Genomic DNA, 13,189 nt, shown 5'->3' with positions numbered 1-13,189 from the left:
GGCTTTGTTGGATGAGTCTAATTAAGCTACGTAGAATAAGAGAAAGAGAAGAAGAAGTAAAAGAAGGAGGAGGAGGAGGAGGAGAAGGAGACGGAAGAGGAGAAGAAGAAGAAAAGAAGAAGGAGAAGGAGAAGGAGGAAGAAGGAGGAAGAAGGAGAAGGAGGAGCTCCTTCTCCTTCTCCTCCTCCTTCTCCTCCTTCTTCTTATCCTCCTCCCTCTCCTTCTTCTTCTTGTCCTCTTCTTCTTCTTCCTTCCTTTCATTTTTCCTCTTTCTTCTCCTCTCGTCCCCTTCTTCGGGCTAAATTGGCTAAGAATTCCTTTTTGGAGCTAATTATGTCATTTCGAGGATAATTAGCTAAGTATAGGTCATTTTTTATTAAATAGATCATTTAGGAGCTAAGTAAGCTAATTATGTCATTTAGATGGATAATTAGCCAATTTAGGCTTTGTTGGATAACTCTAAGCTACGTAGAATAAGAGAAAGAGAAGAAGAAGTAAAAGAAGGAGGAGGAGGAGGAGCAGGAGGAGAAGGAGACGGAAGAGGATAAGAAGAAGAAAAGAAGAAGGAGAAGGAGAAGGAGGAAGAAGGAGGAAGAAGAAGGAGAAGGAGGAGCTCCTTCTCCTTCTTCTCCTCCTTCTTCTTATCCTCCTCCCTCTCCTTCTTCTTCTTCTCCTCTTCTTCTTCCTTCCTTCCTTTCATTTTTCCTCTTTCTTCTCCTCTCGTCTCCTTCTTCGGGCTAAATTGGCTAAGAATGCCTTTTTGGAGCTAATTATGTCATTTCGAGGATAATTAGCTAAGTATAGGTCATTTTTTATTAAATAGACCATTTAGGAGCTAACTAAGCTAATTATGTCATTTAGATGGATAATTAGCCAATTTAGGCTGTGTTGGATGAGTCTAAGCTACGTAGAATAAGAGAAAGAGAATAAGAAGTAAAAGAAGGAGGAGGAGGAGAAGGAGACGAAAGAGGAGAAGAAGAAGAAAAGAAGAAGGATAAGTAGAAGGAAGAAAAGGAGGACGAAGAAGGAGAAGGAGGAGCTCCTTCTCCTTCTTCTCCTCCTTCTCCTCCTTCTTCTTATCCTCCTCCCTCTCGTTCTTCTTCTTCTTCCTTCCTTTCATTTTTCCTCTTTCTTCTCCTCTCGTCCCCTTCTTCGGGCTAAATTGGCTAAGAATGCCTTTTTGAAGCTAATTATGTCATTTCGAGGATAATTAGCTAAGTACAGGTCATTTTTTATTAAATAGACCATTTAGGAGCTAACTAAGCTAATTATGTCATTTAGATGGATAATTAGACAATTTAGGCTTTGTTGGATGAGTCTAATTAAGCTACGTAGAATAAGAGAAAGAGAAGAAGAAGTAAAAGAAGGAGGAGGAGCAGGAGGAGGAGGAGGAGAAGGAGACGGGAGAGGAGAAGAAGAAGAAAAGAAGAAGGAGAAGGAGAAGGAGGAAGAAGGAGGAAGAAGGATCTCCTTCTAAGGAGGAAGAAGGATCTCCTTCTCCTTCTCCTCCTCCTTCTCCTCCTTCTTCTGATCCTCCTCCCTCTCCTTCTTGTTCTTGTCCTCTTCTTCTTCTTCCTTCCTTTCGTTTTTCCTCTATCTTCCCCTCTCGTCCCCTTCTTCGGGCTAAATTGGCTAAGAATGCCTTTTTGGAGCTAATTATGTCATTTCGAGGATAATTAGCTAAGTATAGGTCATTTTTTATTAAATGGACCATTTAGGAGCTAACTAAGCTAATTATGTCATTTAGATGGATAATTAGCCAATTTAGGGTTTGTTCGATAACTCTAAGCTACATAGAATAAGAGAAAGAGAAGAAGAAGTAAAAGAAGGAGGAGGAGGAGGAGGAGGAGGAGAAGGAGACGGAAGAGGAGAAGAAGAAGAAAAGAAGAAGGACAAGGAGAAGGAGGAAGAAGGACGAAGAAGAAGGAGAAGGAGGAGCTCCTTCTCCTTCTTCTCCTCCTTGTTATCCTCCTCCCTCTCCTTCTTCTTCTTCTCCTCTTCTTCGTCTTCCTTCCTTTCATTTTTCCTCCTTCTTCTCCTCTCATCTCCTTCTTCGGGCCAAATTGGCTAAGAATGCCTTTTTGGAGCTAATTATGTCATTTCGAGGATAATTAGCTAAGTATAGGTCATTTTTTATTAAATACACCATTTAGGAGCTAACTAAGCTAATTATGTCATTTAGATGGATAATTAGCCAATTTAGGCTTTGTTGGATGAGTCTAAGCTACGTAGAATAAGAGAAAGAGAAGAAGAAGTAAAAGAAGGAGGAGAAGGAGACGGAAGGAGAAGAAGAAGAAAAGAAGAAGGAGAAGGAGAAGGAGGAAAAGGAGGAAGAAGAAGGAGAAGGAGGAGCTCCTTCTCCTTCTGGTCCTCCTTCTCCTCCTTGTTCTTATCCTCCTCCCTCTCCTTCTTCTTCTTCTCCTCTCCTTCTTCTTCCTTCCTTTCATTTTTCCTCTTTCTTCTCCTCTCGTCCCCTTCTTCGGGCTAAATTGGCTAAGAATGCCTTTTTGGAGATAATTATGTCATTTCGAGGATAATTAGCTAAGTATAGGTCATTTTTTATTAAATAGACCATTTAGGAGCTAACTAAGCTAATTATGTCATTTAGATGGATAATTAGCCAATTTAGGCTTTGTTGGATGAGTTTAATTAAGCTACATAGAATAAGAGAAAGAGAAGAAGAACTAAAAGAAGGAGGAGGAGGAGGAGGAGGAGGAGGAGAAGGAGCACTACAAGAAATATGCTCATACATGACGTTTTTTAAGACGTCATTGATGAATTCATCATAAATCTATGATGATTTCATTCGAGATTGTCGTAAACCGTTTGAGGGGATCAAAACTACATATAAATTATGACGATGTGAGTCAAAAACATCGTAACCGCATAAGATGAGATCGTCATAACTTTTACGACGATTATAAAAATGTCGTAGCATGTTCTAACTATGTTGACGGACTAAGAATACTTATTTCTTTTATTATTAGGTATAGATATTTCCTCTATTTTCAGTATTTGCAAACAATTTTAAATCACTAATTTTTCGAACCAATCAATACCCTTCCCACGGAACGATGACATGGCGCCCATCCATCCATCCATCCATCTCTCCATCCCACATCCATCCATCCATCCATCTCTCCATCCCACATCCATACATCCATCTGTCCATAGAAAAAAAACGAAACAAACAACCCAAACCCTAGCTCAGATCCCCCCATCGCACCCCTCCTCTCCTCCCTCGTCCCCATCTCCTCGCCGCCGCCGGCACCTCCTCCCCGTCCCCGCCTCCCTCCCGATCCCCACATCCTCCCTGTCATACCCCATTCCAATCTCCCCAGTCCACAGCCGCCCCAAACCCCCATCCCTCCCTCCCTCCCTCGTTCCCAGATCCGAACCCTCCTCGAGAACCCTAGCCAGCCCATGCCGCCGCCAAGCTCGCGGCCCTCGGCCGCCACGCCGTCGCGGGGTTCCTCCGCCAAGGCCACGCCCGAGGCCGACCAGGAGGCCTCGATCACCAAGCGCCCCCGCAAGGGCACCTCCTCCGGCAAGAAGAAGCCAGCGCCCAAGGCCGCCAAGAAGCAGCAGAAGGCCTTCAAGGCGCCGCGGGAGAAGAAGGAGAAGGGGTAGGAGAACCCGGTAGCGGAGGACGTGGTGTGCAGGGAGGAGCCCGACGAGGAAGAGCTGGCGCTCGGGGAGGAGGACCAGATGGCCGCCTCCGGGGAGCAGCAGCAGGAGACGGCGGCGGCGGCCAAGAGGCGTGTGGCGCAGGCGACCAAGAAGGCCCGGAACGTGGCCGCCGGCGACAGGGAGCCCGAGTTCCTCGACGAGCTCGTCCCCGCCGACGAGGCCTGCGACAAGTGGCCGCAGCGCTACCAGCGCGGCTCCTCCCAAGTGGTGCGTCCCGGATCTCATCTCTTTCATGCTTTTCCGTTAGGCCGGTTGGTTGCTTACGAAGATTACGGGGAGAGAGGAGACTGGATCCGTGATTAACAGGGAATTAAGGGAATGGATCCTGACCGACACCAAGTTCTCAAAACAAAACGGTTGTTTTCGGCACTTTGCAATGCCATCTCGCTTTGTTACTCCTAGACTCCATGTTGCGAAATCATTTCAGTTAGTTCCATCGCTCCAGCACATACCAGTCATTACAGCTTAGTTCTTGATCGCTGCAGCGTATACACCAAACTTAGTTCGTCGCCGTGAAATACAGTTGCCAAATTAGTTCAAGGAGCTTTGTAAAATTTTCTGAGATTTTTGACAGGAGAGAAGAATCATGTATGCTGGCGTTTGATCATAGCGAGATCTTGACAGATGTAGGTCACAGCTCACATGTATTTTTTGGTCCTAATGATTCTCTGATCCCTTTTTGTTTTTGCTGGTCTTATCGATCACAGTTTCGCGTGTTTCTCTTAACTGAAAAAAAGGATCATCTCAGATCAGCTTATCTCTTCGGATTTTGGTAATAAAATGGTAAATTCATGAAGATGGTCAGAGAAGATTAGCGTGGTTTTTCTGTGCAAAATATCGCATTTCGCTTGGCTAAATTTTCATAGCTCGTCTCAGTTCTGCTTGCATTGTGCACTGCTTCGCTTAGAAACGCACCTGTCTTGGGACAGTTGAGGCGAACATCTCCATGATCAAAAGCCGTTGATGACACACCCACGTTGAACTAGCACCTGCAAGAGCTAGTAGCAGCTTAGTACATGCATGATCAGCCTACGGTTCCATGACCATAAGCCTGCACTGACACTACGGCCGAGTAGATCAGTTTCACAAAAAGTTGAGTGGCGCACACTAGTGAGTGAGCCAGCTATTATACATCAGAAACGTAGTCCTTTTGGATTTTCTTATTTTCCAGGGTAAAATCATACTCCCTTTGTTGCTAAATATAAGTCTTTTAACAGATTTCACTAGCGGTCTACATACGGAGCAAAATGAATAAATCTATACTCTAAAATATGCTATGTACATACGTATATAGTCCACTAGTGGAACCTTTAGAAAGACTTATATTTAGAAACGGAGGGAGTGGATGGAATCCACGGTAGGGTTAAGAACACCAGTGACACCAATCCACGGTAGGAGTACGTACAGCTAGCTAAGCTAAGCTAGCTATGGCTGGAAATGTGGAGAGTGCTAGATAGTGGAGGTGGTAGGCATGCGATTCCTGCTTTTTAACCTGTTGATTATAGTAGATGAGTAGCACTGTGTGCCCTACGCAAGCTAAACTAGAAGCTAGCTAGAGCCTCCCTTGCTGCTTTTTTAACGGGCAAGCTTGTTGATTCCTGCTTGATTGACAGCAATTTTGTGTATATCAACAACCGGTCCTAAACTACCATTTTCATCTACCAGTGGGGTGATTCCCGCTCAACATCCTCATGTACGCACGCCCTTCTTCTAATCCCATGGCTCCACTGTCATTGTTTGTCAGGTTCAGGTTCAGTTAGGAAAGGGGTTAACAAGTTGGCAGGTAACTCCTTTTCATCAATGAGAGACGAGAGAAGCAAGGCCAAGGGAAGGTAAGCTTAATACAGTTTTGGGTTCAGTTTGTCGCTCTGAATCTTCAATACAGAACCAGAGAACCTGACTCTTCCCCTTGATTGTCGTACGTGTCGTTCTTTCGGGTACCCATTACCCAACCCACCATCTAGTCTAGCTAATGCAGTAACTCTCTAAGCTGAACCTCCCCGCAAGATTAGCTTACCATCCGGTGCCATGTCATTTCCTGTAATCTCAACTGAAGAACAATGCATCACTCGGCCTTATTTTATACTTCTACTAGTGATTGTTCCATGGAATAAAAGCTTAAGCAATACACCTGCAGGTTTTCTTAGGGTGAGTTCAATCAGGTTCCCATCTGACTCTGAGTAGTGGGTACTGACAGTGCTGCCTCTGTTGCTAAGCAGGTTCGCCTCCCTTGCTGGTTATACCAGTGCTTAAGTCGTCATCCTTTATGGATCAATCATAGGGAGCTCTGTGTCTTGTTAGTATGTTGTCTTTGTTCTTTGTTCAGACTAACAGTGGGATGCAATTTTCTTGTCACTGTTTGAACATCGCATATGCATATTTTTTACCAAAGCCTATGCCTTGCAGGTGTTTTCACCGAGTTGATTCAGGAGATGCAAGTAAAAGGTGTACAGGTTAGCTTTGTCATGCAATGGTGTAATTTAGCTATACAACCTGTTATCAGTTAGTTTTGATATTTAGTCATGCAATGGTGTAAAATACTTGGTTGGAATTGCTTGTTGAACTGTGCAGTTTAAGAATAGACATTTGTCTCCATTTTTTCCTTCACGTGTTAGCTTTGTCATAAGTCAAACTTCCTGAAGTTTAACCTGGTTTATAAAAAAACATGAGCATTTACAATACCAAATCAATACATCTAGTGCCATGGTGTAAAATATGTTCATACTGTAATTATTTGATGTAATTTGTTTATCTCCTACGTAATTTGTTTGCCCTCCTCACGAGCGCTCCTCCCAATTTCGTTTCTTTTTTCTTCTACTTCTTCTTGGTCTTCTTTTGCTTTTCTTTTCTAAACTCCCCCGCCCTCACGTAATCTTTTGGGAAAAGGAAAAGGGAATAAATTTAATGTGTGGGGAGGATTAAAAATGGGCAGGTAAGTGAGGCACGTCAGGGCCGCATTTGTAAGGGTGTGCATTATTTGACCCCAGAGCTGGGCACTTATTATATTTACTTTGTGACCTCCTCTGCTTTTGGCTTTATCCATCCTCTATGTGTGTATTTTTTTTTGCTCTTTTGCTGTTGTCTTTTTTTTCACTGTGCACATGGACCTAACGCAAAGTCGTTCCCCTCCCTACCACCACATGCCAACTGTCTAGCAAAGCAAAAATAAATTAGCTATGGCATGCATTGCTTTGACCAGAGCGGCATGTGTTTAAAAAAACCTCACCAAGTTCATATGTTAGCACCACATCAATACGTTTTTAAAAGATTTCAACTAATTTAATATTTTTAATGAGATTTGACCAGAAGCAATTGTCTTAAAAACATATCCAAACATAATTGGATTTTCTTTGACACGTTTTGACAAGATTAACATATTTCAAAGGAATTATACTGTTTTCAATGGATCTTTTCCCCACTAAATTATACTCCCTCCGTTCCAAAATAACTGTCTCAACTTTATACTATATCTAGTATAAATTTATACTAAGCTTAGGACAGTTATTTTGGGACGGAGGGAGTACTAGAAAATGGGCTGGACCCTGAAAAATCACACAGCTAGTAGATTCCACATTGTTTTCTTGATATAAACCTGCAATTTTTCAGTTGAAAAAGACGACCTGCCAAACATTTCCACAATATTGATCGTCCAATATCTACAAACAGCACCAAAGGTTACTTCTTATAGTAGTACCAATCAGATACAAAATTAAGAAAATAATGTACTGGTAGAAAGAAATTAAAATGTTGTTTAGTTATATCCCACGCATCATCCATTGTAAACAGGACAACTCATGCTGCTCTATGTTTCCCTGCATGCATACCATCTATTAGTGGTTGTATATTGTGTAGACTAAAGGACTTGTAGTTACTCTATATTTCCCTGCATGCATACCATCTATTAGTATATTGTGTAGACTAAAGGACTTGTAGTCGAAATAAAATCAATCAAGCTTTTACAAGAATGACAACGCTAATGGAATGTAACAGCTAGAACGAATTCATATTTTCACTCAGGTGCAAATGGAGATTTAACTTAAATACATAAAGGGACTCGGCCAATGATTATACACAGAAGATATTTTAAAAATACAGAAGCCACTAAAAATGCTAGTACATAAAAGATGTCCATTCAATTACTTACCCATTGTCTTGAACCTCATCAGATTCCTTGGTGGGGCTAACGTTCTCCTTGGAAGCATTCTCAGGTGCATCCATAGAGGTAATGGTGGCCCTGTCCCCTGTTCTTCTGTAGTCCCATGTTCACCATTCTCCTGTATTTTGCACTATTTGTCATGCATTTATATATGGTTTCATCATATCTAACGCACGGAACAAAGACCTTACTCTCGCAACACAGAACTGAGACCTCACAATCACAGTACATTTAGAATTTGGATAACTGGACTTATTTACTATGTCCTCAATTGATGCCTCCTTTTGCTTAAATAAATAGGTTGCTACTTCATTGTTTAGTGGTGTAGCCTTTTACAGAATTTAAATGGTTTGTCCCCTGTATTATCACATCTTTCCAGACTATTAAACATATGCATGCTGATAAAACAACATTTAACCCGAGTTATCTTTGTCAATATTTGCTTAAATAAATATATCTCTGTATAGACCTCGAAATTGGTATACCTCAGTGGTTGAACTTGCATAATGTGATACTAATACTAATGTCTTCTCCTACTTGGAAGAAATGGATTATTAATTATCATGCTTATATTTATGTTGCAAGAAATGTTTGCCAAGTTGAATTTGAATAATCAAATTTTACCTTCTTGGTTGAATTGTTTCCTCCACATTGTTGATCATGTTGAAGGCCATTGCTATGGATTTGTTTTCAGGAGAAGTATGTTGGCGCGACACGGGTGAATGGCTAGCTGGAGGAAATGTATTTGCTACTATTTTTGCTATATTCCTGTGTAAGGAAATGTATCCATGAGATGAGATATTGTGTTATGTAAACCTGGGAGATGTATTATGTGATGTTATATGATGGATGATTTTAATTCGACTTGGAGTTTTCTTGATTTGAATATGAAGTAGTGCTGCATTTAATATTGGACAAATAATTGGTTGAAAAGGCCCAATAAATAGAAATGAGACCAAGTTCTCAAAAAAAAATGCTGAATTCAAAAATGAAAAAAGGCCAAAACTAAAACTGGATCAAATGTATTTGGGCATGAAAAGGCCAGGGCCCAAATTAGAGTGATAAAAAAATCGATTTTTTTTTACTAAAGTGGCTGTAAATAGGCGAATGCCCAAAAAGAAGCCCAATAAGAACAGCCCAAAAAAAAAGCGAGCCCATGTGATCAATTGAAATGGGTTGGGCTGATTTCAACCATGACGTTTTGATTTCGTCGTAATATTGCCACGTAGGACTGCCACGTAGGACATGGTTGGATTGCCAACGATGATTTCGGATCGTCGTAAAGGTTACGACGATCCAAGAATCATCGTAAAGGTTACGACGATTTTGATCAAAACATCGCTGCTGTTCATTTCTGACGCTCCGTTTTCGACGTTTGGTTTTTCGTCGTGAGATCGTCGTAAACTAAAAACCGTGACGATGTAGCGACGAAAATATAGCGTCGTGTACTAGCATATTCCTTGTAGTGGAGACGGAAAAGGAGAAGAAGAAGAAAAGAAGAAGGAGAAGGAGAAGGAGGAAGAAGGAGGAAGAAGGAGAAGGAGGAGCTCCTTCTCCTTCTTCTCCTCCTTCTCCTCCTTCGTCTTATCCTCCTCCCTCTCCTTCTTCTTCTTGTCCTCTTCTTCTTCTTCCTTCCTTTCATTTTTCCTCTTTCTTCTCCTCTCGTCCCCTTCTTCGGGCTAAATTGGCTAAGAATGCCTTTTTAGAGCTAATTATGTCATTTCGAGGATAATTAGCTATGTATAGGTCATTTTTTATTAAATAGACCATTTAGGAGCTAACTAAGCTAATTATGTCATTTAGATGGATAATTCGCCAATTTAGGCTTTGTTGGATAAGTCTAAGCTACGTAGAATAAGAGAAAGAGAAGAAGAAGTAAAAGAAGGAGGAGGAGGAGGAGGAGGAGGAGAAGGAGACGGAAGAGGAGAAGAAGAAGAAAAGAAGAAGGAGAAGGAGAAGGAGGAATAAGGAGGAAGAAGAAGGAGAAGGAGGAGCTCCTTCCCCTTCTTCTCCTCCTTCTTCTTATCCTCCTCCCTCTCCTTCTTCTTCTTCTCCTCTTCTTCTTCTTCCTTGCTTTCATTTTTCCTCTTTCTTCTCCTCTCGTCTCCTTCTTCGTGCTAAATTGGCTAAGAATGCCTTTTTGGAGCTAATTATGTCATTTCGAGGATAATTAGCTAAGCATAGGTCATTTTTTATTAAATAGACCATTTAGGAGCTAACTAAGCTAATTATGTCATTTAGATGGATAATTAGCCAATTTAGGCTTTGTTGGAAGAAGAAGGAGAAGGAGGAGCTAACTAAGCTAATTAAGCTAACTAAGCTAACTAAGCTAACTAAGCTAACTAAACTAACTAAGCTAACTAAGCTAACTATGTCATCTAGCTATATTTTATTAAATAGGTCTTTTTGGAGCTAACTAAGCTAATTATGTCATCTAGCTATCTTTTATTAAAACACTAGAAATAACATAGCTAAGTTAGGGTCAAGCACGGTGGCTCTGGCTTGTTTCACGTGGAGAAGGCTGCCCTGGAGAAGGCTGCCCTCGAGAAGGCTCGATTGTAGAAGGGTCGTGCAATGCGTTTCGGGACATATTCTGCACCAAACATCGTTTGCAATGTGTAGTTAGCATGAGGACACTCTTAAGATCACTCCACTGAAATGAAACTCACTGTCCCCGCCACGTTAACATCTGGCATCGGCGGAGGGACTTGGACGTTCTTCTCGCACATAGACTGAACATTTGGTTTCGACAAGTCAAACTTTTTATTTATTAATGAAATGGACATTCAAATGCAAGATTTGAAATAACATGAAGAAGAAACTTACCACGAAGAGCTCGTATATGGCCCTGGTAGACGCATCATTCCGTTCCCTCTCCGCCTCCACCTATGCAGTCGTCCTCTCCTCCATCTCCCTAATTTCCTTATCCTTCTCCGCCATAGCCGCCTGCATTGCCTCTCTCTCTTTCTGAACAACGGCCTACAACACAACTCATTGTTAGCCTACACCAAGGACGCTGTTGGGCTTGCGGACACCCTTGGCAACAATCCAACCCCTACGGTATGACAAATTAAAGCCAAAACATTAGATATTTGAGAAAACCCGAAGGCAAAAGGTTAAATAAGAGTAAATTAACTTACTTGTCCCCATTTGGCCTAATCGACCACCTCTGCTCGGGGGTCGCTGGCACGAGCGGGAGCCCCGAACTACCACGCTGGTACACGGTAGCCCCCTCACCCGGCTCCTCGTCGCTACCAGCATGGACATTTGCCTCAGGCCAGGTATCCCACTGGGTCTCTTGGGACCTACCCTCATCCCTGCTTTGCTCCGGAGTAGCCTGGAAGGAAGCCTCTGGGACAGGAGTCTCGTGGGTCGAAGGCTCGTCGACCTGAGGCTCGTCGACCCGAGGCTCGTGAACCGGAGACCGTGTAGCCTCCACCTCAGACGAATTCACCCTAGAAGTCCTGTGCTCAGGTGAATCAGCTTGGCGTGGTGGCGGAGACCGTGTAGCCCTACCTCTCCCGCGGCCACGTGCACCTTTAGTACAACATAAATACCAACATGAGTAATAAAATGTATATAAATACCAATATGCATACAACATGAGTACAGCATAAATACCAACATGAATACAACGTGTACCTTTAGTGCCTATCGGCTTTGCGGGGGGTCGACCTCCTCTCACGGGGGCCGCTCCTTGCAAAGTAGAGAGCAACACTCTCCGAAGAGGCGAGACAGGAATGGAAGTACCCATCCCATCACCCGCCGACGAAGAAGCAGCCGCGGAGTGCTTTCGACCCTTTCCCACCATCTTTCAACACCTGTAATGACAAAGAGTAAATGAAAATAGTACAACATAAATACAAACTTGAGTAATAAAATGTATATAATTTAAGTGTATCGTCGTCATAAATACCAACATGACTAATAAAAATTGAATACCTAACATGAACTCAAAATTTATATATAGTATAATAGTTGAATACCTGACATGAACTAATAACAACCGTCCTCGTCTATATATGCTTCGGGGTCAATAAATGCATCATGATCATCACTATCATCAATAAATGCATCATCATCATCACTATCACGAAGAACATGTGGAAGGCCACCATTATGTAATTGGTCAAGAAGTGACAGGTCATCCGCAGCAGTAACCTCTTCTTCTTCCAGCTCTTCTGTTCGGGCTCAGGGGTTAAGACGGATTCACTGTCGCTGTCTACTTCAATGTTCTGGGGTGAAGTAGAGCGGTTCTTGAAAAGTTTCTTGGACATACGTGTTTCTTGGAAGAATTCTCCTTCATATGTGTCTGGGTTAATGTGAGGTTCGTAATCCTCTTCATTGAGGGTAGGTGGTCTAAAATGTGGTGGCACTTCATAAACGACATCAGATCCTTTGAGATTTGGATCAGTTTGGCAGGCCCACGGTAGATAGAAAACTTGTGTTGCCTGTTGAGCCGTAATATAGACATCGGGAACATCTAAGTGGGTGTTTTGGTTGATTTTGACTAGTCCTATATGTTCATGAGTCCTTCTAGTCTCCCTCGGGTCAAACCAATAACATTTGAAGACTACGACGGTCGGTGGGTTTTCACCATAGAATAGAAGTTCATAAATTTCTTCAACTCTTCCATAATACTCGGTGTCTCCTTCGCCGATAGCAGAGACAGAAAAATTTGTAGTCTTTAGGTCGGGCATAGATAGCTCTTTGCCAAAGGTACGAAAGTGATACCCGTTGATGTTGTATTTGTCAAATGAACGGACCTTATAGTCAAAACCATTAGCGAGTTGTCTCAACTCGGCGTCCATAGACTCTGCATCAGCCTACAAGTTTAATACGAAAGAATGGATGCATTAGCCGCAAACTAGACCAATAAATCAAATGGGCCCTTAATGGTAATAAATTACCCTTTGTTTGAACCAAGAGATGAAACCGGGATAGTCGCCTCCATGCTTTGCGAGAAGCTCATACTCTTCGACGGAATCCTTTTCGATGACCGCTCCATCCAAGAATTTGGCGACGTATCGACTATATCAAATATTCGGGAATAAGAGTAGTTCAAAGCAATTAGAAGTTACGGAACAATAAATTACCGAGAACTTACTCGATGTACGGGCGCACTTCTGTTAGGTTGGTGAAGATATACAATGAAATGGTCCCCCATTCTTCGACATCCAACGATTTCCCTTTCGAAGCACCGGATGGTGCGAGCTTACCTTTGAATAGGCTGAGGTTGGATCGAACTTTTTCTCAAGGGCCATCATTGTACCGAGGCTTCGGGTTATGCAAATGATGATTTTTGGCTTCGTAGTGTGCTGTCACGAAGTTTGCCGCCTCCTC

The 13,189-nt window shown here is 42.4% G+C and overlaps 1 protein-coding gene across 6 annotated transcripts; it reads left to right on the top strand.

Annotated features, from left to right (window-relative positions):
* The first annotated feature begins 3,210 nt into the window (after positions 1 to 3,210).
* LOC123409264 (DNA (cytosine-5)-methyltransferase CMT3-like) lies at positions 3,211 to 8,682 on the top strand. Of its 6 annotated transcripts, none has more exons than XM_045102213.1 (5): positions 3,211 to 3,897; positions 5,441 to 5,473; positions 6,097 to 6,143; positions 7,857 to 7,912; positions 8,541 to 8,682. In XM_045102213.1, exons 1-3 carry the CDS (start codon positions 3,709 to 3,711, stop codon positions 6,112 to 6,114), a joined length of 240 nt encoding a protein of 79 aa, XP_044958148.1. In that variant the 5' UTR covers positions 3,211 to 3,708; the 3' UTR covers positions 6,115 to 6,143; positions 7,857 to 7,912; positions 8,541 to 8,682. The 6 variants fall into 6 exon arrangements, 3 of the variants coding, with proteins under 3 accessions (XP_044958148.1, XP_044958147.1, XP_044958146.1); XM_045102212.1 differs by having other exon boundaries at positions 5,435 to 5,473; XR_006612839.1 differs by lacking the exon at positions 3,211 to 3,897 and adding an exon at positions 5,910 to 5,986 and having other exon boundaries at positions 3,906 to 5,522.
* Positions 8,683 to 13,189: the final 4,507 nt, after the last annotated feature.

This window comes from Hordeum vulgare, chromosome 7H, assembly GCF_904849725.1.
Source record: "Hordeum vulgare subsp. vulgare chromosome 7H, MorexV3_pseudomolecules_assembly, whole genome shotgun sequence".
Taxonomy (NCBI): domain Eukaryota; kingdom Viridiplantae; phylum Streptophyta; class Magnoliopsida; order Poales; family Poaceae; genus Hordeum; species Hordeum vulgare.
The sequence above is the reverse complement of the archived record's forward strand: the minus strand, read 5'-3'. Positions and strand labels throughout refer to the sequence as shown.

Bases quoted from the DNA above. Each gene is read 5' to 3' on its own strand.
- LOC123409264 (XM_045102211.1), top strand. From the start codon at position 5,491: ATGAGAGACGAGAGAAGCAAGGCCAAGGGAAG. The intron at 5,523-6,096 runs GTAAGCTTAATA...TATGCCTTGCAG, and splicing joins AGAAGCAAGGCCAAGGGAAG to GTGTTTTCACCGAGTTGATT. The intron at 7,913-8,515 runs GTAATGGTGGCC...ATCATGTTGAAG, and splicing joins TCTCAGGTGCATCCATAGAG to GCCATTGCTATGGATTTGTT.